The following is a 13,705-nucleotide window of genomic DNA, read 5'->3' as shown; positions in this document are numbered from 1 at the left end:
CTTTGGCAGGTCAGAAGATAACAACTGCCACAGTTCCTTCTCCAACATGTGCTGTACACTGAGTTGCCTAAATAAGTGCTCTAAAAAGAAGAATGTAAGTGCTTCATTAATACACTTACTATTTATTATATACTAAGGCTGTCTGTCATATTTTGTTGTCAGACTATCAAAGTATGATAAAACAACAAAGGGATATACATAAATTACCTTTTCCTACTTAAAATAAAACAATCCAGCCTCTGATGCATGTCAACAAGTAAGGGTTTATTCTCCAGAAAATTATATTTGACAATCAGTAGTTCAAATGAGAGAATAAATAAATAAAATCAATACTGACAGTTAGTTAATCCCACAACATTTCAAAACTAAAAGTGAAAGGGTTCCCCTAAAACATTTGAATAAATATGAAACAATGAACAATGATCCTTGATGAGGGAACCTTCTAGTATTTTAACTATATTTTAACTTTTTTTGCATTTGAAAATCATAACTATTGTACTTTATATTACAAAGTAATCCCACACTAAAATAATGCACTTGAATTGACTTTTACTTAATGTAACTGGTTTCACCAAACCAAGCTATAAACTACTGTTTGAATGAATGAGCTATCACATCAGTAGTTAAGTGCAATGGTCAGAGCTTTCTACTTAGAAAAGTTACATAAATACAGCAGTGTACAACTATTAGCATATAATGCTAATTATAGTTCATTATTCAAATTGGGCCTACTGCTAAGGCGGGCAAAGTTTAAATGCAGGGCCTGTTCAGGTTATGTAGGTTAGTCATCCATAGGAACTGAACTAATACAAGCATTAGGACTGGTACCTTGAAATAATACTTCAAATGTAAACAAAGACAGCCATTCAAATAACACACTTAAAGATGGAATACGCAGTAGGGGGAAACAGCACCACTGGCCGCCCCACCACCGTTGTTATTGTTGCCGAGCTGAGGGGCGCCGTGCAGCATGGTAAAAAGAATTGCAATACATATTGTGCTCTTCTATCACGCGTGTAATGATGTCCGAGAGGGAAAAACTGTGTTCGTTGTTTGCAGTAACTTCTTTGTTGTTGTAATATCGCAAACGGACGTGGATGTTTCACCATTAAGGATTCCAGCTTTAAGTAATGTATGACATGTCAATACTCATACCTCATAAAGAATAAAGTGCTTGTAAGCAAAGTATTTTCAAGCAGACAAAAGGCTCTTACTTCAGTTGAACATGTATCGTTTCCTTTTCCCACCTTAAGCGTCTAGCATCCTTTCAAAAGAAACAACATTGCGCATGTTAGTCTTAACCTGATCAACAGGACATCTTCAAAGAGCTATTGGAAGCAAGTGCGGTATTAAACTAAAAGGCTCATGGTAAATGCTCTACTTAATTAAGCATGTTGTTGTTCAGTTGTAGACCATTTTATAGCAACGTCAAAAGTCCTTCAAACAATCTTCCCATTTTCTCTTGCCTATGAAACAAATCAATGAAAAAGGGGTTAAACAATGTGGTTTAAAATAATAGGTGTAAAAGTACATTATTGTTTTTACTCAAAAGGTAGGCATACAGTACTTATATTTGTGGTTGGTAAGGCATTATCATCCTGCTACAGCGGTTGGTAATGAATTTTCACACTGCTACAATGGTTCTGAACATGCATGGTCTCTCTTGGCTATTCCAAATCCACTTGAACACTATAAGCGCATAGGGAATGCACTCATGCAGCAATCAAAAATCCCAATTTTGAAGTGATGATGAATCATACACTCATCTCCGTTTCTATCCATCCACAGTTTCTTTCTCTCATTCTCTCCCTCTCGCAGTCCAGACTACAATGCAGATGAGTCATGCACTAATTTCCATCCATCCAGTTTCATTCTTATTCTCTCAGTCCATACTGACCTTATCGGTACTGGTGGTGTGGGTTGGGTGAGTCTCTCCTGACTCCAGGCTGAGAACAGACAGACTGGAGTCAATCAGCTCCTCTGTGAAGGGAACCAAGCATTATTTACATTACATCATAGTGATAGCTATACAGTCGTGGTCAAACGTTTTGAGAATGACACAAGTATTGGTCTTCACAAAGTTCGCTGCTTCAGTGTTATGAGATATTTTTGTCAGATGTTACTATGGTATACTGAAGTATAATTACAAGCATTCCATAAGTGTCAAAGGCTTTTATTGACAATTACATTAAGTTTATGCAAAGAGTCAATATTTGCAGTGTTGACCCTTCTTTTTCAAGACCTCTGCAATCCGCCCTGGCATGCTGTCAATTAACTTCTGGGCCACTTCCTGACTGATGGCAGCCCATTCTTGCATAATCAATGCTTGGAGTTTGTCAGAATTTGTGGGTTTTTGTTTGTCCACCCACCTCTTGAGGATTGACCACAAGTTCTCAATGGGATTAAGGTCTGGGGAGTTTCCTGGCCATGGACCCAAAATTTCGATGTTTTGCCTTATGGCAAGGTGCTCCATCATGCTGGAAAAGGCATTGGTCGTCACCAAACTGTTCTTGGATGGTTGGGAGAAGTTGCTCTCGGAGGATGTGTTGGTTCCATTCTTTATTCATGGATGTGTTCTTAGGCAAAATTGTGAGTGAGCCCACTCCCTTGGCTGAGAAGCAACCCCACACATGAATGGTCTCAGGATACTTTACTGTTGGCATGACACAGGACTGATGGTAGCGCTCACCTTGTCTTCTCCGGACAAGATGTTTTCCGGATGCCCCAAACAATCGGAAAGGGGATTCATCAGAGAAAATGACTTTACCCCAGTCCTCAGCAGTCCAATCCCTGTACCTTTTGCAGAATATCAGTCTGTCCCTGATGTTTTTCCTGGAGAGAAGTGGCTTCTTTGCTGCCCTTCTTGACACCAGGCCATCCTCCAAAAGTCTTCGCCTCACTGTGCGTGTACATGCACTCACACCTGCCTGCTGCCATTCCTGAGCAAGCTCTGCACTGGTGGTGCCCCGATCCCACAGCTTTAGGAGACGGTCCTGGCACTTGCTGGACTTTCTTGGGCACCCTGACGCCTTCTTCACAACAATTGAACCTCTCTCCTTGAAGTTCTTGATGATCCGATAAATGGTTGATTTAGGTGCAATCTTACTAGCAGCAATATCCTTGCCTGTGAAGCCCTTTTTGTGCAAAGCAATGATGACGGCACGTGTTTCCTTGCAGGTAACCATGGTTAACAGAGGAAGAACAATTATTTCAAGCACCACCCTCCTTTTAAAGCTTCCAGTCTATTCTAACACAATCAGCATGACAGAGTGATCTCCAGCCTTGTCCTCGTCAACACTCTCACCTGTGTTAACGAGAGAATCACTGACATGATGGCAGCTGGTCCTTTTGTGGCAGGGCTGAAATGCAGTGGAAATGTTTTTGGGGATTAAGTTCATTTTCATGGCAAAGAGGGACTTTGCAAATAATTGCAATTCATCTGATCACTCTTCATGACATTCTGGAGTATATGCAAATTGCCATCATCAAAACTGAGGCAGCAGACTTTGTGAAAATGTGTATTTGTGTCATTCTCAAAACGTTTGATCACGACTGTACACTGTACCTATTTGATAGGGACTAACCACGAACAAAACCATTGCCTACCTGTATTGCTCTTGGCGTGCTCTAAAGGCTGGACCGCATTCTCCTGTGGAGGGGCAGGGTCTTTGACATCGCTATGTGAAATGGGAAGAATAAGGCTGAGCACACCGTCATGGCCGATTTCAGCACATTCTGTTTTGGAGGCATCAAGAAACGGAGGGCCCTCCTGACCCTGTCGCTGCCCATCAGATGAGCTCTGTGCCTGGTCAGCTGCAGCGGGCTGATCCACCCAGTCCAGGACATTACCAGCATCCTCCTGGTGGTCCTCGGGGGACTGCCTCTGCTCCTCCAATTGATGGCCGTTTTTGCTGGGGGAGGCAACTTTTAACACGCTGATGCCCTTGGTTTCTGAGCAGGCAGAGTTCTGGGCTCCAGTACTGGGCTTCTCGTAGGCCCCGGGCCCCTTGATGAGCTCCTCTGAGAAGCGGACCTTCTTCTCTGTAGCTTGAGGGGATGAGGCCTCAGCCTTCCCCTGTCTGGGTGTCCCGACCTCTGGGGTGTCGGCTGGGGCCTGAGGACTGACGCTTCCACTCACTTCCTTGGTATTCACCACTTCCAGGGTCGGCGAAGACTCCATTTTGAGGTCACCATCTTTGACCTCTGGAGTTTCTGCAGTGGAGTCATCTATGTCAGGGTCAGCCAAAGCATCTAGCTCTTCTAAAAATTCCTCCAAACTAGTCTTAGAGGCCTGAAGGAGAAAAAAGAAAATTCCATTGGTAATATGATGAAGAAGACAGAGATGTCTTTGTTGAGCCCAAGCACAGCCATTTTTTCACCAAAGCACAGCTATATCGTCAGTGCAAAGCATTCAGTTTAGACCTCTCACCTGCAAATCCTCCCCATCCTCGTTGGCGTCCCATCTGAAATATAAAAATAATTATTAGAAACATTCAGAATGAGTGGTCTATATTCTTCAAAGTATCCTTTTCTATTCCAGCTAAAACCATTTTGGGTTCCATGTAGAACCCTCTGTGGAAAGGGTTTTACCTGGAAACCAAAATGGTTCTACTTGGAACCAAAAGGGTTCTACCTGGAACCAACAAGGGTTCTTCAAAGTGTTATCCTATGGGGACAGCCGAAGAACCCTTTTAAGTTCTAGATAGAAAGGTGTAGGCTGGTCTGAGCAGTTCTCTTCACGCTCTGCTCTTTTCCCATTAGCACCAGCAGCGAAACCTAATAACAGGCAACTGAGGCCAGGGACCACTCTGCCTGGACAGACCTGATTGCGCTTTCCCCTGGCCGGCTCAATCTCACAGAGGACCGCACAGCCACCAATACCTGCCTCTCAAGCACCGCTAACAGAACCTAAAAGCAGTCTAGCCTCACCAATGGCTTCAGCACAAAAAGTTGGAACAGTGGGCTTTTTGAAATAGAACAGAAGAGTGCAAAAGTGAATGAGCTGTTTTTGGTCATTTGACACGTTGTGCTCTTTAGAGTAAGCCCCAGTGTGTTTTCCATACAGTCAGGCTAGGTGTGTGGTTTCCTTCAATCAACACGGGCTGCTGTTATGATTAAATATGCTGCTACTCACCTCGTGGCCCTCCCAGTCAGCCGGTCCTTGCCCTTGGCTTTACTGCTGACCACTGGAACGTTTCTACCCCCATTGTCTTTGCCCCACAGCTGCTGACCTGGAGATGAAAACAAGCAAAGCCAAGGAAAACATCAGAATAGTTCCTTCATCATTGGCTGATTGGTAGCTTGTACTTAGGATTTCAACACTGAGGATTTAAATGATTCAGCTGCTGGTACACAGTATAAAGCATTCAAACTCACCCCGTGAATCAGCATTTGATTTGGGGTGACCTCTCCTTGCATTTCTTCCTCCTGGAAATCAAACAAGATCAACAATTATTGGGTATCACTGGAAATAAGACAGACTTGATTATAGTCTGACTATTCCTGTGTTTGAGTTGAAAATAATTTATTACAGAGTGAATTTCTCACCTCTGGCTGTAGGCCCCCGTTCTCTCTCCCTAGGAGATTTATCTGAAAACCTAAATAGAGACATTTAGTTTACAGCGAAATAACTACAACCTAATATACAGCCAGGATGTTCCAGCAACAGATTAACTATCAGATAACAAGGCCATGGTTTTGGTGTTAAAGTAAACAGACAAACTCTTACCTACCAGGGTTAATGAAGAGTCCAATGCATTTGGTTGGACATTTCTCAAATATCTGGATTGTTCCACTATCCTAAAATGTACATTTACCTTCACTCAACAGCCATTTTCATTTCCATGTAATCATTACTTGCTGAGCTCAGAGCTAGAATGAGACATTGTACAGAGATGACTGTGGTATCTTGAGGTCATGTAGCTACAGATTTGTAACGCTCTCAATCAATGAGAGAAGATTTGAAATAGACAAGATGGCGGCTTACACATTGTTGGATTACTTAATGGAGCAAAAAATATATTCATTTTAATAACGGTGCATTTTCTAAATTCAAAACAAACCACCTGCAACTGGACACAAACATTTGACCGAATCGAGAATGAAGATAGCATCGGCAAGTTAAGGTTGGTCTAAAATTCTCTGTGCTATGCCAAACAGTACCTTTCCTGTAACGGCTAATGGAGAATCACATTAGCCCATTACAAATCTGTAGCTAGAGGTCATGGTCCTACACTCCTCATTCATTGAGAACATCTAAACTGCTGAATCAAAAATATTTGTCCTTCTCTAGTTAGTCTCTGGGGCCTTTTTAAAACCATGCCCCAAAAGGACCCCAGCTAAAAAGTATTCTGTTCTCTCGTCTCTTTAAAGTTCGATGCTTCTTTCTTCTGAACAGAACATTTATTTATCCAGCCACTGTGCTGCTCACAGCACATCTGTTGTGTTTGAATACTAACCAGGGACAGAAAGAGGAGGGGTGTTCATATATTTTCCCGGTAAGCAGTAAGGACGCCACTGCGTGAAAGGACAGTGGCTCCATACATAGTAAAATAGTCGGTTCCATAATCAAATCATGTAGGCTATAAATAAGCAGATGTTTTCATTCTGTGGCGCTCAAGGCCTAAAACTGGCCTACTTCTATAATTTCTCCATGGTTCCAAAACTTTGCATGTCAGCTTACCACAAACTTATTCTAGTGAAAGTGCCCAATGTCTAGCATAGCTAACAAAGGGAGAGGGTGGTAAGAATACTAGGGAGAGGGTAGTTAGATTACTATAGGATAAATACCCTTTCAAGATTGATCAAAGCCATTTTCTAAGAATGGCTCATAAACAGAGGTGATCCAATAAAGACGATACCTCAGAGAAGAGAACAAACACATTTTTGCCAGGTCATTCCACCTCCTCCCTCTAATAGCATTATTTGCCAGTCTCCATCCAACATCATTACATTTGCAGTGACTTGTTATTAATGTCTTGTGACTTAATTGGATTAAGTCTTGTGACAGTGTGAAATCAGTATCATGGGATAGGCGTGGTCCAAAATATGGATCGCGTGAATACCTCCAACAATGGAAATCTTCCACCAGAGTAAATTAACATTCTGAAAGTACCTTAGAGCAGGGTTTACCAAACTCGGTCCTGGGGCCCCCCCTGGGTGCACGTTTAGTTTTTTGCCATAGCACTACACAGCTGATTCAAATAATCAAAGCTTGATAATGAGTTGGTTATTTGAATCAGCCTTGTAGTGCTAGGGCAAAAATCAAAACGTGCATCCAGGGGGTGCCCCCAGGACCGAGTTTGGGAAACCCTGCCTTAGAGAGTCACAACAATCGGGACAAGCCTATTAGTTCATTACCAGTCATTTGGTAAAGGCCACAACACATTCAGCAGATAATACTGGCCATAGCCTTGAAAGAAAAAAAACACAGCTCTTTCCCTGTTTGTACCACTATCTTCTCTCCACAGACATAATTCTGCGCTTCCTTAGAAAACAGTCAATGCAACCATTTCTACATATAGAACTACAGAAGATAGAAAGACCGGGATACTTCCTCTATTGAACAATGAGGTAACAGAGAAGGTAATCTGCTTGATGAGTGAATTAGTTAATGTTTTAGTTTAGTTACAATGACAAGCGAATGGTCTATATTGCATGGTAAGAGATGAGATGTGTGGTAGTTAGCTGCAAGCTGTAGTTGTTGTGAGAACACGAAGACGAGCACATACAGAAGAGTACTCATTTTTTAATTGTAACATGAATTTATAATCAAAATGGAAAATGAGCACTCAAACATGCATCAAGCAAACAGAACAGCCAAACATGCAAACTGAAATGATTGACAGAGCAAACTAAAGCGAAGAAGTGCAAAGCAGCCAGGGGAGGAGTGGGCTTACATATTCTCTGTTTTGTCCATGTCCCATGCCCGTCTCCACTGGCCCTTGGCATTTTTGTGTCGCGCCACGCGTTCACGGTCGATCTGCTCGCGCTCCATCTTCCAGCACAAGTACTCCTGCTGCTCCTCTTTAGACATGGGGATGGTGAGGTCTATGTCGCCCGCTGGGCCTAGCCCCTCAGACTCCTGCAAGGAGAACAAAAGTACCAGTCATAGTTTAGTGCCAGTGGTGAAAACTGCAAAAGGCCTACCATGGTCAGATATCCAATCTGTATTTCGGCTGTGAGAGGAAGCTTTCTTCAAACACTGTGTGAGACAGTAGCAATACAGGTCAAAATAACAGCCTTATATAATAACTGGTCTTGGGTTGGTGAAGCCTCTGTGAAGTCCAGAAGATCAGAGGAACAGCAGGGGTCTGAGGGAGAACTGAACAAGTGCTCTTGGTTCATACATAAAAGAGGACATGTCTGTAGACTGGATGGGCTTTCATCACATCATTGTGACTAGTCATCTGGGGTCCCAGAGAGCTGATTGTTGCAACCGAGGTCAGACGATTTTTACGCGCTGTACACTTCACCAATCGGCGGTCCCGTTCTGTGATCTTGTGTGGCCTACCACTTCGCAGCTGAGCTGTTGTTGCTCCTAGACGTTTCCACTTCACAATAACAGCACTTACAGTTGACCGAGGTAGCTCTAGCAGGGCAGAAATTTGACTACTGACTTGTTGGAAAGGTGGCATCCTATGACGGTGCCACGTTGAAAGCAGCTGAGCTCTTCAGTACAGGCCATTCTACTGCCAATGTTTGTCTATGGAGATTGCATGGCGGTGTGCTCAATTTTATACACCTGTCAGCAACGGGTGTGGCTGAAATAGCGAAATCCACTAATTTGAAGGGGTGTCCACATACTTCTGGCCATGTAGTGTAGCTACCACTTTACGAACCGGGTGAAATCGATGTGTGGTTCCATTCATGCTCTGTCTGTGGAGTGTTTTTACGACATGACGGGAGCAGTCAGGAGACAATAATAATGGAGTTGAAGTGCGACAGAAACCAGAGAGAGAGAGAGAGAGAGAGAGACAGAGACAGAGACAGAGACAGAGACAGAGACAGAGAGACAGAGAGAGAGAGAGACAGAGAGACAGAGAGAGAGAGAGAGCCAGCGACAGGGCACAGAGGGATAAACTAGGGGCAGGCAGAAATATGTTTTCCTCCAAGGTGTGGACCAATCAGAGACAGGTAAACATGTGGCTCTCCTGCAGGCGGTATCGGGAACGTGGCGTCCGTGATCATCTCTCGGGTTTATTCTCCTCGCTCCTCTTTGTCTTTTCTCCCCCGGTCCTGGGGGACACAGGGGCCACAGGGGACGGCACGTCTCACATGTTCTAACAGGCCGGCCCCCGCTGGCTCCGCCAGGCACACCACTAATTAGCATTTTCAATTTCCTGATTCTGCAGTGGCTCCCTCCAGGGTTACAGGGGTTCAGGGAGGAGCCGCACACAAAAACCTGAGTCATATTCATTAGGGCATTGTAGCAAAACATTTTGCAAAAGAAAATGAAAACAATACTTTTTTATTGGACTATACGTTTTATCTGTATTCTTCCATTTGGTGTCCATTGAATAACCTGGGCTCTGTCTTGTCCTGAACTGTATGACCATGCTTATTCCGAAGTGGTGTTGGATACCCCCAATCAGAACACCTTCATATCTAGGCTATATCAGAACATAGCTGCTAACATAGCTCTGATCATGTTCTTCTTATGCAACACTGGCATCCAAAAACCAGCCACGATGGAAGAGGTTGCGTAACTCATTGCATTCTCCACAGCCGGGCTGAGAACACACCAACGTAGTATAGCAGAGTGGGACATGAACAGAATCACTTGTCATGTGCCTCCTTCCCTCCTGGCGGGTAGGAGCGTTGGGCCAGTAACCGAAAGGTTGCTGGGTCGAATCCCCCCGAGCCGACAAGGTAAACATCTGTCGTTCTGCCCCTGAGCAAGGCAGTTAACCCCCAAGAAAAACTGCTCCCCGGGAGCCGATGACGTGGATGTTGATTAAGGCAGCTCCCCACACCTCTCTGATTCAGTGGGGTTGGGTTAAATGCAGAATACAAATTTCAGTTGAATGCATTCAGTTGTACAACTGACTACCGGTAGATATCCCCCTTTCCCTTTCCTTTCCTCTGAAGGCTCTGTTCCCTGCCTGCTTCTGGGTGTTTATCACACTCCTGATCTGTTACACTGCCTGTCCTGCTCCTAACCTATATTTCACTGGCAACACTAACAGACAGAGAGCACAGGTGGCACATCGGGACAACTTACCAGAGGAAGGGGGGGTGGGGGTACTCATGTTTTGGGAAAGACGCAGTCCATCATCAACTCTGAAGACCGGGAGTGTTGGAGCCAGTTTCTATATTTCCTTGGTTATGCAAATATTTGTTTTTTAGATGATATTTCTTATTAAGAATATGATATTTAATATCTACAGTTGAAGTTGGAAGTTTACATACACTTAGGTTGGAGTCATTAAGACTTGTTTTTCAACCACTCCACAAATGTCTTGTTAACAAACTATAGTTTTGGCAAGTTGTTTAGGACATCTACTTTGTGCATGACACAAGTAATTTTTCCAACAATTGTTTACAGACAGATTATTTCACTTATAATTCACTGTATCACAATTCCAGTGGGTCAGAAGTTTACATACACTAAGTTGACTGTGCCTTTAAACAGTTTGGAAAATTCCAGAAAATGATGTCATGGCTTTAGAAGCTTCTGATAGGCTAATTGACATCATTTGAGTCAATTGGAGGTGTACCTGTGGATGTATCTCAAGGCCTACCTTCAAACTCAGTGCCGCTTTGCTTGACATCATGGGAAAATCAAAAGAAAACAGTCAAGACCTCCGAAAATAAACTGTAGACCTCCACAAGTCTGGTTCATCCTTGGGAGCAATTTCCAAACGCCTGAAGGTACCACGTTCATCTGTACAAGTATAAACACCATGGGACCAGGCAGCCGTCATACCGCTCAGGAAGGAGACGCGTTCTGTCTCCTAGAGATGAACGTACGTTGGGATGAAAAGTGCAAATCAATCCCAGAACAACAGCAAAGGACCTTGTGAAGATGCTGGAGGAAAAAGGTACAATAGTATCTATATCCATAGTAAAACGAGTCCTATATCGACATAACCTGAAAGGCCGCTCAGCAAGGAAGAAGCCACTGCTCCAAAACCGCATTAAAAAAGCCAGACTACGGTTTGCAACTGCACATGGGGACAAAGATCATACTTTTTGGAGAAATGTCCTCTGGTCTGATGAAACAAAAATAGAACTGTTTATGTTTGGAGGAAAAAGGGGAACGCTTGCAAGCCGAAGAACACCATCCCAACCGTGAAGCACGGGGGTGGCAGCATCATGCTGTGGGGGTGCTTTGCTGCAGGAGGGACTAGTGCACTTCACAAAATAGATGGCATCATGAGGAAGGAAAATTATGTGGATATATTGAAGCAACATCTCAAGACATCAGTCAGGAAGTTAAAGCTTGGTCGCAAATGGACAATGACCCCAAGCATACTTCCAAAGTTGTGGCAAAATGGCTTAAGGACAACAAAGTCAAGGTATTGGAGTGGCCATCACAAAGCCCTGACCTCAATCCTATAGAACATTTGTGGGCAGAAGTGAAAAAGCACCCAACTTATTGTGGGAAGCTTGTGGAAGGCTACCCGAAACATTTGACCCAAGTTAAACAATTTAAAAGGCAATGCTACCAAATACTAATTGAGTGTATGTAAACTTCTGACCCACTGGGAATGTGATGAAAGAACTAAAAGCTGAAATAAATCATTCTCTCTACTATTATTCTGACATTTCACATTCTTAAAATAAAGTGGTGATCCTAACTTACCTAAGACAGGGAATTTTACTAGGATTAAATGTCAGGAATTAAATATACAGGTATGGTGTATGCATTTATTTGGTTATGTGGCCTCTTACTATGGTCCTATAATTTGAATTATAATATGGCAATTCCGCCCTCTAGGCTCAATCAGTTGGAAGTATGGGTGGGCCCGCCCCAATCAGTGGAAGTATGGGATGGGCCCGGGTGGGCCCGCCCAGACAGGTGCAATATGGTGATAGCCCGCCCAGACAGGTGCATATTGGGTATAAGAGAGGAAGTAAGTGCCTACTAGTTATGGCAAATGTTTGTGATAACGGGTTGGCATACAATTTTTTAACCACATACTTTTTACCCTGATCTTTTTTGTTTACCTGGAATATTGGAACCTTTGTTTGCCTTGCATTTATCATTTTGTATTCTACAAATAAAACGTGAAGTTTTATTCATCAAGCCATCGGTTTCATTTGAATTCTTGGGTTTTCTAATTGGATTATGCGTCTCAAATTTGCAACTAGTTTTCCCACAGCTATTCGAAAGCCGCTACATTTAAGTTAAAATGCCATGGATTTAATGGAGTTCCACACTTTATGGATTTATCAAGCCACTTGGGGCAAAGCAACGCTGCCGACGAAAGAGACCGTGAGTACAATACAGGTATAATTTGCAAGTTAAGCCGCTTCTTGTGAATGTTGGTTTGGAAATGTTTGACGCGTCTATTTTGGAAACATTGTCGCAAGCTATTCAACTGTGAATGAGCCATATGTGCGATGGGAAGCTGTTAAACGCTATTGGAAATACACTGTTGATATTGAAGTGTGAAACTGAAAATTGTGAATGGAAATGGCGGGTACCCATTCTGAAGCTCTGGATGAGAAAAAGTTGTAAAGGTTGATTGGCACCCGCCGATGGAAGCTCTGCGCATTAACAAAGAAAAATAATGCAATTCAAGCATTGATGGATGGTGGCAAAAATTAAGAAGTTGTCAATAGTAACGTTAATGTGTTCAATGGTTTATTGGCTGAGTTTATGGAACTGCATGTGGCTGTGCATAATATATTGCCAGAAGAGGAAAGAGTCTGATCATGCTGATTGGTATGAACCAAAATTGCTTTTCAAAAGAGTTTCTTGATCAAGTGGGAGTTGTGGTTGCATGGTGAAGTGAAAAGTGATTCACACCTGCAAAGTGTCATTGGTTCAGATAAGTGTCTCTGTTGTATCAGAAAGTGCATCCAAGTCGAAAAATGATTCAGAATTGCAAAATGCCATTGGTCCACATGACAGTACATCTGCTGTATCAAAAAAGTGACATGCATCCAGCACAAGGTTAAGTGCATCCGTTGCTAGAAGGAAAGCACAGGCTGAGAATGCTGCTTTGAAAGCTAAAGCTGTCGTTTTGGAAAATAATGTCCTTGATATGGAAGAAACCCAACTAAAGGCAAATAGGGAATTGGTGGAAATGGAAGCTGAGCTGGCTGCTTAAGCTGCCAAAATGCAAGTCTTAGAGGAATGTGAAAAATCCTCTAGCACAGGCAAGGAAAAGTTCAATTGATGACAAAAGAAACTGGACCAAAGCTGACCACAAAGCCTGATGCATTCCGGCGTCTATATGCACAAAACTCTCCGTCAACATCACAAGCAATGGGTGACAAAATAAACTGGACCGAACTTGGCCACAACACATCTGAGGCATTAATGCAAATGATGGCACAAAACCATTGCACCAACATCACAATCACAGGGTTGGCGGCACTGAGGAGGGCGCATGTCTTGCCGATTCCTGCTCAACTTTATGGCTAATTTTGCGTTAATTATTACTTTGTTTGCTCAGAATGTTCATGCAATAATTTCCTACGACTGACAAACACTTCTGGATCATAATTCGGAAGCTACACACTTATCGCTCAG

The 13,705-nt window shown here is 43.1% G+C and overlaps 1 protein-coding gene across 8 annotated transcripts in view; it reads right to left on the bottom strand.

Moving 5' to 3' along the window:
* Window positions 1–244: 244 nt before the first annotated feature.
* Window positions 245–13,705, bottom strand: part of ccdc9b (coiled-coil domain containing 9B) — a 47,478-nt gene continuing 34,017 nt past the window's right edge. For 4 of the 8 annotated variants that reach the window (XM_084181732.1, XM_084181734.1, XM_084181731.1 and 1 more), the window contains exons 7-14: window positions 7,899–8,083; window positions 5,548–5,597; window positions 5,377–5,427; window positions 5,135–5,231; window positions 4,430–4,463; window positions 3,607–4,291; window positions 1,898–1,980; window positions 245–1,466 (exon numbers count right to left, since the gene is read on the bottom strand). In XM_084181732.1, coding sequence (XP_084037858.1) covers window positions 1,440–1,466; window positions 1,898–1,980; window positions 3,607–4,291; window positions 4,430–4,463; window positions 5,135–5,231; window positions 5,377–5,427; window positions 5,548–5,597; window positions 7,899–8,083 — 1,212 coding nt within the window. In that variant the 3' untranslated portion in view covers window positions 245–1,439. Of the gene's footprint in view, window positions 1,467–1,897; window positions 1,981–3,304; window positions 3,360–3,606; window positions 4,292–4,429; window positions 4,464–5,134; window positions 5,232–5,376; window positions 5,428–5,547; window positions 5,598–7,898; window positions 8,084–13,705 lie in introns of all 8 variants that reach the window. The other 4 variants (XR_014614594.1, XR_014614596.1, XR_014614595.1 and 1 more) reach the window with 3 other exon arrangements.

This window comes from Coregonus lavaretus (genome assembly GCF_964263955.1).
Source record: "Coregonus lavaretus genome assembly, chromosome: 18".
Classification (NCBI taxonomy): Eukaryota; Metazoa; Chordata; class Actinopteri; order Salmoniformes; family Salmonidae; genus Coregonus; species Coregonus lavaretus.
Note: the sequence above shows the minus strand (reverse complement) of the source record. Positions and strands in the feature narration are given on the sequence as shown.